The 17,765-nt window shown below is 42.5% G+C and overlaps 1 protein-coding gene across 2 annotated transcripts in view; it reads right to left on the bottom strand.

Moving 5' to 3' along the window:
* Positions 1–891: 891 nt before the first annotated feature.
* LOC139447581 (glycerol kinase 5-like) overlaps positions 892–17,765 on the bottom strand; it is a 69,364-nt gene continuing 52,490 nt past the window's right edge. For both annotated transcript variants that reach the window (XM_071228989.1, XM_071228988.1), the window contains exons 9-18: positions 17,545–17,682; positions 15,817–15,890; positions 14,327–14,387; positions 10,673–10,799; positions 8,972–9,076; positions 8,064–8,114; positions 7,325–7,368; positions 6,519–6,682; positions 5,772–5,905; positions 892–3,694 (exon numbers count right to left, since the gene is read on the bottom strand). In XM_071228989.1, the coding sequence (XP_071085090.1) occupies positions 3,540–3,694; positions 5,772–5,905; positions 6,519–6,682; positions 7,325–7,368; positions 8,064–8,114; positions 8,972–9,076; positions 10,673–10,799; positions 14,327–14,387; positions 15,817–15,890; positions 17,545–17,682 (1,053 nt within the window). In that variant the 3' untranslated portion in view covers positions 892–3,539. The remainder of the gene's footprint in view (positions 3,695–5,771; positions 5,906–6,518; positions 6,683–7,324; positions 7,369–8,063; positions 8,115–8,971; positions 9,077–10,672; positions 10,800–14,326; positions 14,388–15,816; positions 15,891–17,544; positions 17,683–17,765) is intronic.

The following is a 17,765-nucleotide window of genomic DNA, read 5'->3' on the forward strand; positions in this document are numbered from 1 at the left end:
AAATTATTACCTCTTGTCTTGCATTTAAAAAACAAATTGATAAAAATCTAACAAAGAATTTATTGCTGATTCATGACTCGGAGATGATCCTTGTTGTCTTAATCAACATAAGATGATCCATGATCAACAAACATTCTAGCCAATTCAAGTGAGCTACAGTGCCTTATGCGTCTAATACTAATGCAAAACTACCAATTAAAAAGAAACAGGCATACAAATTAATATGGATATAAATATTAGAAAAATAAATATCGATGGACAAAGACTAAATGAAGTTATATTTTATGTCTAAACTAAAATATTATGGCAACATGTTAATTGAAACATCTAAACTATATCATGTATATATCCTTCCTTGACAACAAGTCATTCATTATTACCAAAATAATAAAATGACATCACAATGTTAAATTTTCCATATTTGTTTAATTTTTCTGGATGACATATTGACATCTCATATTCATATAGACATAGGCTACAAAAAACGATTAAAAAGTACTTAGTTGAGCTTTCAGAAAACATGCACATGTGGCTTTGACTAGTTCTTGTAAAAGGGTCTTTCAAAGCGTGATAAACGTCAAATGACGTCACACGTGTGAAATGAAGTATTTTTATTCAAGAACTATTTCTGGAATATTCACCTTGCAGGAATGTCACACAAACTCGTAACATCATCAACAATATAACAAAATATAAAAGTATTAACTTCACTTAAAACAGTAAGTGCCATAACAAAAGATGTGACAAGATAGACACAATTTTTATGGATAACAACTTCTTTAATACTGTGAAAAGCAACGTTTTGGTATAGATCCTTATACTGTTGTCAAGCAAGACTGACAACAGTATAAGGATCTATACCGAAACGTCGCTTTTCACAGTATTAAAGAAGTTGTTATCCATAAAAATTGTGTCTATCTTGTCATCCGTCAACTTCTAAGTAATGCCTATCAAACAATTTACAAAAGATGTGCATTTGATTTTTGTTTGTTTTTGTTTGTTTTTGTTGTTAAACGCCGCATTCAGCAATAAGCATCGATCCACACAATTGGGATACGATGACATGCATCAACCAAGTCAGCGAGCCTGACAACATGATCCTGTTAGTCGCCTCTTACGACAAGCATGGGTTGGTGAAGACCTATTCTACACCGTATCTTCACGGGTCAAATCCAGCATTCACTGTCAAAATGGTCATTTCAGACACTGGCAGCTCACTCAATTCATATCATGACATGAGGAGTTTGAATGATAACATCACGCCCCTTTTCATTCTCCGACGTCATAACCACACCACAGAAATACCTGTTGTTACAGACAACATATACTCTTGCAGTAAAATAAGGGAACAGTTTCCTGCAACAATCAAATAATGTTGTCCAATCAGAATGTTGGACGTGATACAGAATCTGCCATCTTGTTTCAAACTTCGACCCTTTCCAATCTTTAAGAAAGGTCAACTCGGGTCACCTTACAAGACAATGTTTCAGGACTTCGGGGAAAAATAATTTGTGCAAGAAAGTGTTGGATAAAGAGAAAGTTTGGCAATGGTCTATGAAATATTTTATTACACAAATTATTTCTCTCTAACTTCTTGAGTCGGCAAGACTTTCTTTTTCATAATCTAGATTTGTCATGGTACAGACACTCAAAGAAAGTATGTCTCTTACTCTGTCCCTGAAACCCCCTTTCAAATTTTAATATGACTGATACCATATGGTTGATTACTCAAGTAGTAAAGGGGTACCCGGTAGGATGTAAATTCTGTATGTGATTTGTCATCTGTAAGACAAGTGAAAACTCTACAGAACTCCCACAATTTACAATCAGCAGTAAAGGGGTACCCGGTAGGATGTGAATTCTGTATGTGATTTGTCATCTGCAAGACAAGTGAAAACTCTACAGAACTCCCACAATTTACAATCAGCAGTAAAGGGGTACCCGGTAGGAAAAGAAGGCATTGGTGAATGCAAGTGTGAGCAACTGTTCAGAATATTGGTTCACAGACATGTCCCGCACGTACGTGGAAGGCACTTTTGGTACAGGCACAAAGGCACGACAAGTACAGACAGAATATATCAGTATTACTGGCTCGCTCACTCGCTCACTCACTCACTCACTCACTCATACATCAGGTCAGGTTCACTGACTTTGAATATTGCTTTCATAATGTACAAATCAGGTTTAAATATAGAACATAATGCCTCTATAATTATGATGAACGTGGTTCATGAGGGTTTACCAAGCATACTACTCAACCATAGTTAAGGTTCATCAATCAAATTCAACCAACATTTAGACAACCTTGAAATGTTTACATACTCTACACTTAAGTCATTGTGACGAGTGGTTTTGGATTGTGGAGCATCTGAGTGAGTTGCGATGATACTTGTGAACAGTTTACCAGCGATGCAGGTCCTAGATGTATACCACTTCCATGAAACCCATGAGCACATGTATGGTTCTGACAAACTCCAGATCAGCAGCACATCCTGGTACAGGTAAGGCATGTAACTCTGCACTCCGAGTTGCAGTGAGTGAGTGAGTTTGGTTCAGCATCCATTTAACAGTATTCCAGTTATATCCCGGCGTGTCAGCCTAATGTGGGAGGAAAGGAGGAGTGATGCAGGTCTCAGACGTTTACTACTTCGGTGAAACCCACGTACACAGGTATCATGCTAACAAGGGATGTAATTCTGCACAGCGAATTGTGGCGCATTAGACGTCTGGGCCACCAGTGACTCCTAGAGCTGTAGCTACCTCGGCCATACCAGAACTCATGTATACTACTCAAAACATATTAAGGAACACCTGCAGTTGGAAGGCTGCGTGTTGCCATACCCACCAGCCAGTTACCCACAGTAACCTGCAAACATAGGGTGTTTTTTTAAAGTCTCTTGCGCAGCATATATTATCAACTGAAGAATACATTGCAGACTCCCAAGATATTCCTAAATACAGTTGAACAACATATGATTGTGTAATATCTCAATTAGTGTGAACACCCCTGCCAACAAGACCATTTTATTCTAGATTCCTCAATATGCTACTCTCCACACGACCGCTAGATCCCCGAATATGCTAATCTCCAAACGACCGCTAGATCCCCGAATATGCTAATCTCCAAACGACCGCTAGATCCCCGAACATGCTAATCTCCACACGACCGCTAGATCCCCAAATATGCTAATCTCCACATGACCGCTAGATCCCCGAATATGCTTATCTCAACACGACCGCTAGATCCCCGAATATGCTTATCTCAACACGACCGCTAGATCCCCTAATATGCTAATCTCCAAACGACCGCTAGATCCCCGATTATGGTACTCTCCACATGACCGCTAGATCCCCCGAAAATGCTACTCTCCACACGACCGCTAGATCCCCGAATATGCTAATCTCCACACAACTGCTAATATCAAACTGCCCAATATACCAAAGATGATCATGGTTGATAAAATACCAGATTGCTGACTGTTATATAATGCTGAGGATTCTGTTAGTGATCGCCATGGTTCCTGGCGATGCAGTTTCTGTCAGCTATCGGGTTCCCGGTACCACTGCAGAGATCTCGTCACGGCTCGCTCCCACTGTCGATAAATGTCCTTGTATTGAGGCCAGACTGACTGGGGCTCGAACACTCGGTCAGACTTCCGGATATGGCGCAACTGGTCCTTGCTTTCCCACACACCTATAATAATAATAATAATAATAATAATAATAATAATAATAATATGCAAAAACCACACCCAAAAGCGCGCTCAAAATACAACATTATTACGCTGGTCAAGGCATCAGTGTGCAGTCAATTTCATTCTCAGCCCATCCAACTACACTCCATGACTAACGGAGTCCAACCACCAAACACAGTCACCCATCCAGCTACACTTCATGACTAACGGAGTCCAACCACCGAACACAGTCACCCATCCAACTACACTCCCTGACTAACGGAGTCCAACCACCGAACACAGTCACCCATCCAACTACACTCCATGACTAACGGAGTCCAACCACCGAACACAGTCACCCATCCAACTACACTCCCTGACTAACGGTGTCCAACCACCGAACACAGTCACCCATCCAACTACGCTCCATGACTAACGGAGTCCAAACACCGAACACAGCCACCCATCCAGCTACACTCCATGACTAACGGAGTCCAACCACCGAACACAGTCACCCATCCAACTACACTCTATGACTCACGGAGTCCAACCACCGAACACAGTCATCCATCCAACTACACTCTATGACTAACGGAGTCCAACCACCGAACACAGTCACCCATCCATCTACACTCCATGACTCACGGAGTCCAACCACCGAACACAGTCACCCATCCAACTACACTCTATGACTCACGGAGTCCAACCACCGAACACAGTCACCCATCCAACTACACTCTATGACTCACGGAGTCCAACCACCGAACACAGTCACCCATCCAGCTACACTCTATGACTCACGGAGTCCAACCACCGAACACAGTCACCCATCCAACTACACTCTACGACTAACGGTGTCCAACCACCGAACACAGTAATCCATCCAGCTACACTCCATGACTAACGGTGTCCAACCACCGAACACAGTCACCCATCCAACTACACTCCATGACTCACAGAGTCCAACCACCGAACACAGTCACCCATCCAACTACACTCCATGACTAACAGTGTCCAACCACCGAACACAGTCACCCATCCAACTACACTCCATGACTAACAGTGTCCAACCACCGAACACAGTCACCCATCCAACTACACTCCATGACTAACGGTGTCCAACCACCGAACAGTCACCCATCCAACTACACTCCCTGACTAACGGTGTCCAACCACCGAACACAGTCACCCATCCAACTACACTCCCTGACTAACGGTGTCCAACCACCGAACAGTCACCCATCCAACTACACTCCTTGACTAACGGTGTCCAACCACCGAACACAGTCACCCATCCAACTACACTCCCTGACTAACGGAGTCCAACCACCGAACACAGTCACCCATCCAACTACACTCCATGACTCACAGAGTCCAACCACCGAACACAGTCAAATTGGGTGGTTGGGGCAAATGTTGAGGTGAAATGGGTGGATGCATGTCTGTTTCTACAAGTCTGGCCTAATGCCGGTTTAAAAACACTTGACACATTATACTGAATCTGCCCCTTAGTGCCGAGTGCCAGGCAAGGTAACAACAAGTACCATCTTTCAACATCTCTTGGTATGACATGTCCGGGGTTTGAACCACTGACTTCCAGGCAGATGCTGTCAGTTCGACCACCGAGTTGGCTGAAGTTATGTCCAAAGTATCAACCTAATAGCATGGTCTTTAGACATACAACACACTGGACTAACGAGGATGGTCATGTTGAATTATATTTTATAATGACAGAGCTGGTAATTCAATAGGTTGGCATTTTTCTCGAAAATGTTTGCAATAATTTTTTAATAAAACTGCACTCAACATTTGAACATTTTGAAAGAGGGGAGAGATTACTCAGCAATATTCACGCTATATGTTGGCAACCTTAAAACAATCGAATCTAGACCAGACAAACCAGTGGTTGATAATGTGAGCAATGTCCACTAAGATGTCTCTTATGACAAGCAGCTGTCTAAACAAGCAAGTTAGTGAGTGAGTAAGGGAAGTGAATGAGAGAGAGAGAGCGAGTGAGAGAGAGCGAGTGAGAGTGAGTGAGTGAGTGAGTGAGAGAGAGTGAGTGAGAGAGAGAGAGCGAGGGAGGTTCAAGGTTACCTGCAGCAAGTCCCGCCAGGAAGGCGGCCCCGAGACTCGTCATGTCCGGCTGCTCGGAGCGGTCGATGCTGGTGTTGATGAGACTGGACATCAACTGCATGATGAAGTCGTTGCTGCACACGCCGCCGTCCGCTCTGTACAAGGTCAAAAGTTCACCTGTCATAAATTGTGGCACAACCATAAGGGTAAAAACTGACTCCGAGGTCTTGCAAGCTGGGGAAGAGCAAAATCAGAGAAGGCAGACTCATAAATTTACACCCAGGTTATAAACTGAAAGAGTGAGTGAGTGAGTTGGGTTAAATGCCGCTTTTAACATTATTCCAGTTATATCGTGGCATGTCAGTTTAATGTGGGAGGAAAGCCCAAAGTGATGCAGGTCTCAGACGTTTACCTCTTCAGTGAAACCCACGAGCACAGGTATGGTGCTGACAAACCTAGAAACATAATCGGGGTGAACCGGGATTCGAACCCACAATCACAGGTTTCTGGCGTGTCCAAGTGACGCAACTCTGCACAGCGAATCGCGGCGACTTAGACGACTGGGCCACCAGTGCCCCCATAAACCAAAAGAAAACATTCATCAACAATGTTGTTTCGAACATACTTTCCATGAACCAAAATATCTCTTGCTGACATAAAGTACATGGCAGTGATCACAACATCGTATACATACTTAGGGCAATGAGAATCAAACCGCATATATATTCACACCGTACACACATTCAGGGCCCCGAACTACATACTGACCTGACGTACGACAGGGGGATCTTGGTCTCTATCAACATCGTCTCGTACAGGACCTTGAACCTGAATGCCAGGGACTCCAGTATGGCTCGGACGATGTGGGCCTTGGTTGTGTTGGGCGTCAGTCCGATAAGCGAGGTCGTGGCACGGTCATCGTTAATTGGTGCCTGTCATGTTTAAGAGCAATCCTGTAGACTTTGGGGAGGTGCCATTAGCCAAAATTGAGTGAGTGAGTGAGTTGGGTTTAACACCGCTTTTAACAGTATTCCGGTTATATCACAGCGTGTCAGCTCAATGTGGGAGGAAAGCCTGAAGTGATGCAGGTCTCAGACGTTTACCACTTCGGTGAAACCCACGAGCACGGGTATGGTGCTGACAAACCTAGAAACATAATCGGGGCAAACCGGGATTCGAACCCACAATCATAGGTTTCTGGTGTGCCCAAGGGACGCAACTCTGCACAGTGAATCGCGGCGCCTTAAAGGACTGGGCCACCCGTGCCCCCTGCCAACATTGAGAATACACAACGTTGGCTTCCATGCAGGTTCGAAGGTTGACAGTGCCCGTGGTCTGCACCCCGTGAAATCTTCTTCATATACTACTCAAAAGAAGTTGAAGAACACCCGATTATTTAATATTACTATAGTTAATATGTCATGCCAGATTCTTATGAGTATCCGCAGTATATACTGAGGCAATTTAAGAGTTGGTAATTTGAAGTATTCCAAGAAATATTGTCTGTATGCTAGAACATGCATTGGTACATGTTGAGGTAAATGATAACGAATGGGACGATAACGAATCAGTACCTGCAGCCCACTGAACGCAGGGACGAAGCACACACCTGCAGAGTCTGAAAAACAAAATGTGAATGTTCTCTTAAGGTAAATAGTATGTTTATACCGACTCCAAAATCCAATATTCCCTTAATTAACATACATATTTGTCTTTTTAAAATTTAGAATTAACTTTGGCAGTGATTTAAGCCAAAAACGTGTGCAAGAGTAGACTGAAAAATTTCGGTCTTGTAACTTGCACACAGGAAAGAGGTGACGAATCCCACCCTGTTCAGAGGCTTTTACACAAGGTACAGTTTACCTAACAACTGGTTGGGACATCTAACAGTCAAGTGGACGTCTGTTGAAAATCTATTGAATTTTTAAAGTGTGATGGCTATAATTTAATAGGGGTAGTATTCTTAGAATTATACACAATGAAAACTATTATTTGATATTTCACAGTACTTATTGAACGTGAGAAAAATCAAAGTTGTTCTGATAAACATTGATTCAACTTAATTTTTAATTAACATGGTAAAGACTTTGCTGAGCCAAATGGCACATTTATATCAAAATTTGCATTGGGAAAAAAAAAAAATTTTCATATATAAAAAAGTCATAGTGAAAAAACGTGATACAATGCCACCAAAAAATGTTTTTCAAATAATCAGACTTCAGCTCAAGTTCTCATTCATATTAAAATCCTTCGTAAGTAGTGACTCTCCCTACTCGGCCACCCCAGAAGAATGAGGACACACACAGAACATACCTTCCACAGTGTTGGCGATATTGGCCGTCTCTGTTACGTCTTCAAAGAAACCTTGAAACAACAAAAGCATGTGAGTGAGGAGGTTTTACTCCACTTTTAGCAATGTGTAAGCCATATCATGGCGGGGGACACAAGAAGTTGTCTTCACTCGTTTTACCCAAGTGCGGAATTAGTGAGTGAGTGAGTGAGTGAGTGAGTGAGTGAGTTTTTACCCTGCTTTTAACAATATTCAAGCCATATTACAGCTTGAAACACCAGAAATTGGCCTCACACATTGTACCTGAAATTAAACCCAGGCCTTGGGCGTGATCAGCAAACACTTTAACCACTAGGCCACCCCGCCGCCCCCCATCCCACCCCACCCCATTACAGTGCAACGCCATTCCATGCGACATCAACCAGATTAACCAATTGCTTGATTATAAAGTAAGATTTATGTGAAAACAGAGAACAAAATGGCAAGAATACTAAACATTATGTCAATATCTCCAGTAGCAGAGTGTTGTATGGAGGTACTAACCACTCTCATGTGACATAAACACTTCATATATATGGACGAGCATGGTTCCTGACTCCACTGTACTAGTTCAGACGGACAGAGTGCCTATGTAACCATATTTCATTGTACTTCAGCATAGGTTGTCATAAAGCAACTCTAACACTGTACCTAGAGACTTGGCCCCCCCCCCCAGCATAGGTCGTCATGAAGCAACTCTAACACTGTACCTAGAGACTTGGCCCCCCCCCCCCCCCCCCCCCCAGCACAGGTCGCCATGAAGCAACTCTAAGACTGTACCTAGAGACTTGGCCCCCCCAGCATAGGTCATCATAAAGCAACTCTAACACTGTACCTAGAGACTTGCCCCCCCCCCAGCATAGGTCGCCATGAAGCAACTCTAAGACTGTACCTAGAGACTTGGCCCACTCCAGCGTGATCCCCGTGTCGGCCGCCAGACCCTCGGCCAGGTACGTGATCTCGTCCTTGATCTTCCACCCGATGATGGGGTACAGGCCTGAAGTATACAGCAAGTGATTATATTTCTACAACTCTCGTACTCCATAATAGAAGGACAATATTAATAACGCTTTGCTTCTAAATCTCCCGCAGCCTCTTTTTCATCTGTTGTATCGTGTCTCAGTTCCGTGTCTGTTCATTCATCATGCTCCTGCTATTACCAGAGTATTTCGTATTGTATATTTGAGTCTACCCTATATTTTAGAAAAGTAAAAAAAAGGGCTGAAAACATAACAAATTCTGTATTTAATAGAAAATTGAATATATTTACCATCATTTGTGACTTAAAAATAATAATACAATCAACCCAGACAAAGTGAGCAGATTGGATTGGATTGGATTGGATTGGATTGGATTGGAGGTGAGGTGGAGTGGAGTGGAGTGGAGTGGAGTGGAGTGGAGTGGAGTGGAGTGGAGTGGAGTGGAGTGGAGTGGAGTGGAGTGGTGTTGACTGGACAGGAGTGGAGTGGGGTGGAGTGGAGTGGACAGGAGTGGAGAGGAGAGGAGCGGTGTGGAGTGGAGTGGAGTGGAGTGGAGTGGAGTGGAGTGGAGTGGAGTGGAGTGGAGTGGAGTGGAGCGGAACGGACTGGACTGGACTGGACTGGACTGGAGTGGAGTGGAGTGGAGTGGAGTGGAGTGGAGTGGAGTGGAGAGGAGAGGAGCGGTGTGGACTGGAGTGGAGTGGAGTGGAGTGGAGTGGAGTGGACTGAACTGGAGTGGAGTGGAGTGGAGAGGAGAGGAGCGGTGTGGACTGGAGTGGAGTGGAGTGGAGTGGAGTGGAGTGGAGTGGACTGGAGTGGAGTGGAGTGGAGTGGAGAGGAGAGGAGCGGTGTGGAGTGGAGTGGAGTGGAGTGGAGTGGAGTGGAGTGGAGAGGAGTGGAGAGGAGAGGAGCGGTGTGGACTGGACTGGAGTGGAGTGGAGTGGAGTGGAGTGGAGTGGAGTGGAGTGGAGTGGAGTGGAGTGGAGTGGAGTGGACTGGACTGGAGTGGACTGGACTGGAGTGGAGTGGAGTGGAGTGGAGTGGAGTGGAGTGGAGTGGAGAGGAGAGGAGCGGTGTGGACTGGACTGGACTGGAGTGGAGTGGAGTGGACTGGAGTGGACTGGACTGGACTGAACTGGAGTGGAGTGGAGTGGAGAGGAGAGGAGCGGTGTGGACTGGACTGGACTGGACTGGAGTGGAGTGGAGTGGAGTGGAGTGGAGTGGAGTGGAGTGGAGTGGAGAGGAGCGGTGTGGACTGGACTGGACTGGAGTGGAGTGGAGTGGACTGGAGTGGAGTGGACTGGACTGGAGTGGAGTGGAGTGGAGTGGACTGGAGTGGAGTGGACTGGACTGGAGTGGAGTGGAGTGGAGTGGAGAGGAGAGGAGCGGTGTGGACTGGACTGGAGTGGAGTGGAGTGGAGCGGAGTGGAGAGGAGTGGAGTGGAGCGGAGTGGAGTGGAGAGGAGTCCACATCACAAAATGAGCTGTTATCAAGTTATCAAGAAAAATATCTTATTACTACAGAAACATACAGTGATGAAGCTCTGTACAGAATCTGTGTTGACTAAGCCAATTTAGCAAAAGGATCAAAACCATGAGAGAGCTGTGAGTACCTGCGACAGAGGCGTGTGGCTTGTTCCCAGTGTTGAGGTCAATGAACGTCCCCGTTCCCATGGTGCACTTGATGTCGCCGACGTCGTAACAGCACTGACCAAACATGGCGCCCTGTTGGTCCGCCACCTGGGGTGAGTGAGTGAGTGAGTGAGTGAGTGAGTGAGTGAGTGAGTGAGTGAGTGAGTGAGTGAGTGAGTGAGTGAGTGAGTGAGTGAGTGAGTTCTTACATCAACTTTACAAACAAACATTCTCACAGGACACACAGACTTTATACTCCATGCCAGGCCGTTAGCCAGAGACTACTAAAGTGTGTAGAGGTCAAGTCAAAATCCAATGATGGTAGTCCTCATTGACAAGTAGCTTTTGAAAACTATCACTCTAAACCAGTTCTCAATGCTTCAATTTCGCTGCAAAAATTGGAGGAGAATAAAACAGACAGACCATGTAAACACTAGGCCTGTTACGATTCACAAGCGTTTTCAGTGAATAAAACCGTATCTATTCATGAATTGAATTCGTATTCGTGGCCACTTGAATCAAATATTTATGAATATGCAATCATGTGCATTTACATACCCTGTACCTAAAAATATCCGTAAGAACATACAGTAAACTACAGTTATAACGAACTCTAAGGGACCACTAATTTTAGTTTGTTATAACCATAGTTCGTTATAAGCATATATACGACATCTATACAGCAAATGGCCAGGACCAAAAATAAAGTTTGTTATATCCGTCAGTTCGTTATAAGCGTGTTCGTTATAAACGTATTTTACTGTATTATAATCATAGATTTCTTCAAAAACAACACTCTTATTATATTTAATTTGACAGTATTGTGGTCACTGGTCTTTGTCGGATCTGAGCAGATACTACCTGGATAAGTGCAGTATATAAATGTATAATATGTTAACAATTAACAAACCATGTCAAATAATTAATGTTGTTATTGCTTCACTGAATATAACAAATAATACATCAACTGCTGACTTGTTATTGTATTCGTGATTTAATATTCATATTTGTTATCCTTTATTTGTGAATGTAATGTTCGTATTTGTTACCCTATCTTCGTGATAAGTGAGTGAGTATGGTTTTACGCCGCTTTTAGCAATATTCCAGCAATATCACTGCGGGGGACACCAGAAATGGGCTTCACACATTGTACCCATGTCGGGAATCGAACCCGGGTCTTTGGCGTGACGAGCGAACGCTTTGACCACTAGGCTACCCAACCGTAGGACTAGGTATATACTCTGAGGCATAGTGAACTAAGGATTATGTGAGCCCTCTGGACAAGTCTTAAAAAGACAAAAAAAAATTGGTTTGTTGTTTAACGCCGCACTCAGCAATTTTCCAGCTATATGGTGGCAGTCTGAAAAAAAATCAAGTCTGGATCAGACAATCCAGTGATTGATGTCATGAGAAACAATCCAAGCAACTGGGATAAAATGACATGCATCAACCAAGTCAGCGAGCCTGACCACCCCATCCCGTTAGTTGCCTCTCACAAAAATGTCTAAGACTGGGACCAGCTACAATGGTCTTCACTCCTGGGTAACCGAAAACACAACTACGACTACCGCGACTTCTCCATCACCCTGTTGAGAAGACGAGGGATGAATCCTATGATCACTATGATAAGTTTTGTATGTTTGTTTGTTGTTTAACGCTGCACTCACTCAACATTCCAGCTATATGACAGCGGCCTGTATATAATCAAGTCTGGACAAGACAATCCAGTGATTGATATTGCGAGCATCGAACCCCACTGCTGGGGTATGATGATACGGAATCGGCCAATTCACCGAGTCTGACCTCCCGATCTATTTGGACCTAATTCTTACACGGAATCCTACAGGGATCTGATATGATAGTCATTCGACTGATGAAGTTGATGCAAAATGTGAATTTTACTTCTAAGATGAAAAATACTAATAAAAGATTTAAATTTCTTTTTAACTGGTTTACAGTTGTATCCTTAAAAAATAATTTTGGTATTTGTTTTGTTTTTGTTTAATTAAAACATATAATTTGGACATGAAAAGGCATGGTTCAGTATATAGCTGGAGTTACTGCCCCTGACACAGCATTGTCAGGGAAATCATTTCAGAAGCGATTCCTTCTGCAAGGTAGCAACTTTTGATAGCAAAGTCAGGACGGCAGTGATAAAAATGTCTTATATCACTAATAATATTCATTTCATTTTTTTTTTCCATTTTCCCTGTGTTGTTGGTGGGAGGGCCCATCAAAACCCTCCCAATACAGCCCTAATTAGAACTAGAAAACAAGGTAGTTTGGACATGCAGGCATGACTCTAGTTATTAACTTTACAGAGTTACCGTATTTTCTTGAGTATAGTGTGTACCCATGTATAATGCTCACCCCCTCTAGCGGGTTCAATATTTTGGAAAAAAAGAAATTTGAATATTGTGCGCAGAAAAAATTTACACCGGACCCTTTCAGCGAAGTCCGGCAAACGAACGGGTGCTGAGAAACTTCGTCAGTACAAATTCGAATACATGTTTATTTACCGTTTAAATAGTATTTATTGTTCTGCTAGGCATTGTTTTATATCTAGGGATTAAGATTACCTTGTGTATTTTCTCGTAAACTAAGCCGGAAACAGCAATCAGCTGTACACACGTTTTCTTGGAATCGACCGGTGATTCGGTCAAGACACACCCAATGATATAACTTTATAGGATTTTTAATGCAAGAATCGGCAACAATTGCATCTGAAACTATTTTATTTATCAGGAATAATATATTCCGTTATTTTCTTAATTATATGCAGCCTTTACTAAACATATTTAAAATAATAATAACCCTAAGCAAAGCAGCTGATCGCTATTCCCTGGTATTATTTTTTACATGGAACATGTCTGACCAGTCACCGTTAAGGCTCACGCGCACGTGAACACGTGATCGCGAGAATTTCATGTTGACATAGAATCGTCAAACGAAAAACAAATATGACTTTTAACGAGTCAAAGTATGTCATTTATGATAAATGTATCCATTCTCTGTCAACTAAAGTTGGTTTCAAGGCGTCAATAGCGGTATTCTGACCGTGGTTGCTGTTAATAACGGTGAGTTGTGCAATCTTCCGATCGCTTCACACACGATTTCGCCGAAATTGATAAAAACAATATTAAAAGGAATTTTGAATAAAATTAAGGAAGTGAGTTACAAACATAAGTCCAGATATACAAAGAACACTTTTTTATAGCCAGACAGTGTAATTACATGATTATTTTGGGTACTTCAGTATGGATTTGTTGACATGGTATTTCCGGTGTTACGTGCTCACGGTAATGTCTTTCCATGGGGGGAAAAAACATCCAAACTCATAATTCGTGTATAATGCGCACCCCCTTCTACAAAGCTGTGTTTTTTCCAAAAAAAGTGCGCACTATACTCAAGAAAATATGGTATACATAAAAAAAATTCAGGTTTTACATAAATCCACCAAATCATATCAAACATAATCAAGTGGTAGATTAAAATTGAAAACATTTTTTCTGGACAGATTATCAAAATAAATCTTTTCAAAACATTCACATTTAGGATTAAGTAAAACATTCACAATACCAAGAATTATCATTGGATCATAGTTCCCCACAAAATATCCCCAATGTTCAACTTACTGAGGATGTTATTGGAATGGATGCACCCAGAATATCGGGATGGACTTGACCAAACATGCCACTAAACAGAGAAGGGTTAAAATTAATAAATAAAAAATAAAAATAACATAAAATATATATATATACAACATCCAGGGTGCGAGGTTTCCTCAAAATTTGATAAACCTGAAAAGACAAGGCAGGTGTGGTGAAATGGGGTATTATGAAGACATGCCAAACCTGATTGAATCTTTGGTGTCAAAAAGAGAAATATCACGTAAAAAGCATAATGTCAAAAGACCATGTTCGAGTTCCAAGCAATATCTGAGTATAAGCAAGTAAATCCCACAAACATCGAACGATAAAATGACAAGAGCGTGTATTAACATAATAACCAATCAGAGACCTCATATCACTGAGTAATGGATATTTAAAACATTATGTGACTTGAAAGCATGTCTAGTCTTTCTGTAGAACGCTTCATTAACAATTTGCTCAATTTGAGGACAAGCACTACAGGGTAATTTCAGGCTTAAAAATCAGAACTCCTATGTCAAAATCTTAATGGTTGGCCGTTACTGTTGTGTTCAATATTACTGCACAGATATAGTGACTCAAACTTGTCTCAGCAGTTGTATGGGGGCCCGGACGGCCCGGACGTTTTTGGCAGTGCGATACGCTGTGCAGAGATGCCTCCCTTGGGAACGCCAGAAACCTAAGATTGGGGGTTCGAATCCAGGTTTGCCCCAATTGTGTTTCTAGGTTTGTCAGCACAATACCTGTGCTCGTAGGTTTCACCGAAATGGTGAACTCCTGAGACCTGCATCATTTCAGGCTTTCCTCCAACATTAAGCTGACACGCCGTGATATAACTGGAATACTGTTAAAAGCGGCGTTAAACCCAACTCACTCACTCACTCACTCCCTCACTCAGTAGTTGTATTGTGTTGCTTTGTGGGACTAAACTAGACAAGCTTCTAGGCATGCTGGAAAAGTTCTACTAGACTTGGCATTCAGACTAGAGTGGACTGTAGCTGATTGTAATTGGAGAGTGAGTGAGAGAGTGAGTAAGTGAGGTTTTACGCCGCTTTTAGCAATATTCCAGCAATATCACAGCGGGGGACACCAGAAATGGGCTTCACACATTGTACCCACATCTGGAATCGATCCCGGGTCTTCGGCGTGACGAGCGAACGCTTTAACCACTAGGCTACCCGACCGCCCTAATTGGAGAGTGAGTGAGTGAGTATGATGATATTCCAGCAACATCATGGTGAGGGACACAGACTTTAGACATTGTACACGTGGGGAATCGAACTCGGGCCTTCGGCGTGACAATTAAACGCTTTAACCACTGCCCTTGACTGTCATTGTGAGCCCCATGTGCTGAGGGGGTGTTCTGAGGGTGTTGTAGGGGTCAAAATAAAAATAAATATAATGCCCTTTAAAAAAAACTCAAATAAAAGATTCATAAAACTTGTGACACAGCCCATAAGTGCATGTGCCCTCACCTTGTGTCCTTCACCTCGGGGAACATCGACATGGGGATGTTGACCATGTTACAGACGATCTTGCTCCACTCCACCTGTAAATAAACACGTCTCTGGTTTAGCAATGCTTAAGTTTATTCAAAAGTGTGTCTGCGTCACCAAATGAAAAAAACGACATAAAATCTTCAAGGTCAAATTGTTGTAGCAACTAGCAAGGTCAAGGTCAAGGTCATAAAACAGTCAGCCCGAAAAACTTAAACTGTGTTTTCCGAAGTTGAGTAAAGTGATATTTTCACTGCTGTAAACATAACACTTGATACTTCACTACAGTGAACATAACACTTGATACTTCACTGCAGTGAACATAACACTTGATACTTCACTACAGTGAACATAACACTTGATATTTCACTGCAGTGAACATAACACTTGATACTTCACTACAGTGAACATAACACTTGATATTTCACTGCAGTGAACATAACACTTGATATTTCACTACAGTAGACATAACACTTGATATTTCACTACAGTGAACATAACACTTGATATTTCACTACAGTGAACATAACACTTGATACTTCACTACAGTGAACATAACACTTGATACTTCACTACAGTGAACATAACACTTGATATTTCACTACAGTAGACATAACACTTGATACTTCACTACAGTGAACATAACACTTGATATTTCACTACAGTAGACATAACACTTGATACTTCACTACAGTGAACATAACACTTGATATTTCACTGCTGTGAACATAACACTTGATATTTCACTGCTGTGAACATAACACTTGATATTTCACTGCTGTGAACATAACACTTGATACTTCACTACAGTGAACATAACACTTTGACACAACTATTAATTGTCAAACAAGAGTCACTTCCCCTCAAATTGTCTCCCTTCATCGTAAGTGTCTAGACCATACACAAACTGTTGACTTCCTTTTTACGTTCATTCCACATTGACAAGGTAAAATACATCGCTTCATGACATTTATTATTCTCTTGAAAGTGTTTTGTTATAAACTGTAAATTTCTAATTTAACTAGTCAATCGAGACTGTTCGTTTTGAATATTTTTGTTACAGTTGATTTTGTATATTATCATACCTATATGTATAAAACAGAATTTTCGGGACCCAAATCCCTACCAGGGATGCAAGTGACTAGAGTCTGCTGTGCATCCCACCAGCCATCTTCCCGAGGCAAGAGAGTTAACTGACTTTCTACCCTTTGCCGAACTAGGCTGGAATTCCTGGGCTCGATCGTAGCACCACCAGTGGCTATTACCAGTTATGTCCCCTCTATGCTTCTCCTATGGACCAATCAGATTCCACCTCTCGTATCAAACAAAATGATGGTGCCCAGTCAAGACGATCTGATCGATAATCAAGATCTATATTGTGATAAAACGAGTCTTACATCATGAAGGGCATCAAATCACGTGAGCACCTTGATTAAAAACATGAAAACATTTGGAAAATATCTGTTGGAGGTGCACATGCTTTGCAAATGCTGCAATCGACCGAAATCTGCACGACAGTTTACAAACCGCGCGATATTGATTGAACTATGCATAGACTCGTTAGTCTAGCCAAAATGTAACTCCATAATACCAGCCTAGTTCGGCAAGGGTGGAAACTGGACTTTTATAGTCAGTTAACTCACTTGCCTCGGGAAGATGCCCTACAGCCAACACACACGGGGACATGACAGCCACGGTGACACTGACCTGGAATGGATCATAAAGTCCTGTACAGCTGGCGTTGGAGTAGTCTGTGGCGTGGACCTTCTGCCCTGTCAGACAGTACAACAACCACGTGTCGATGCACCCGAACATCACCTGACCCTCGAAGGCCCTCTTCCGCAGCTGGAGAATAGCAAACATACAAACCCATAACAACGAAAGAGAAAACAATGATAGGTTGACCATTGACGAAAAAGACAATAATC

This window comes from Haliotis cracherodii, unplaced genomic scaffold, assembly GCF_022045235.1.
Source record: "Haliotis cracherodii isolate W230 unplaced genomic scaffold, xgHalCrac1.p SCAF_7, whole genome shotgun sequence".
Taxonomy (NCBI): domain Eukaryota; kingdom Metazoa; phylum Mollusca; class Gastropoda; order Lepetellida; family Haliotidae; genus Haliotis; species Haliotis cracherodii.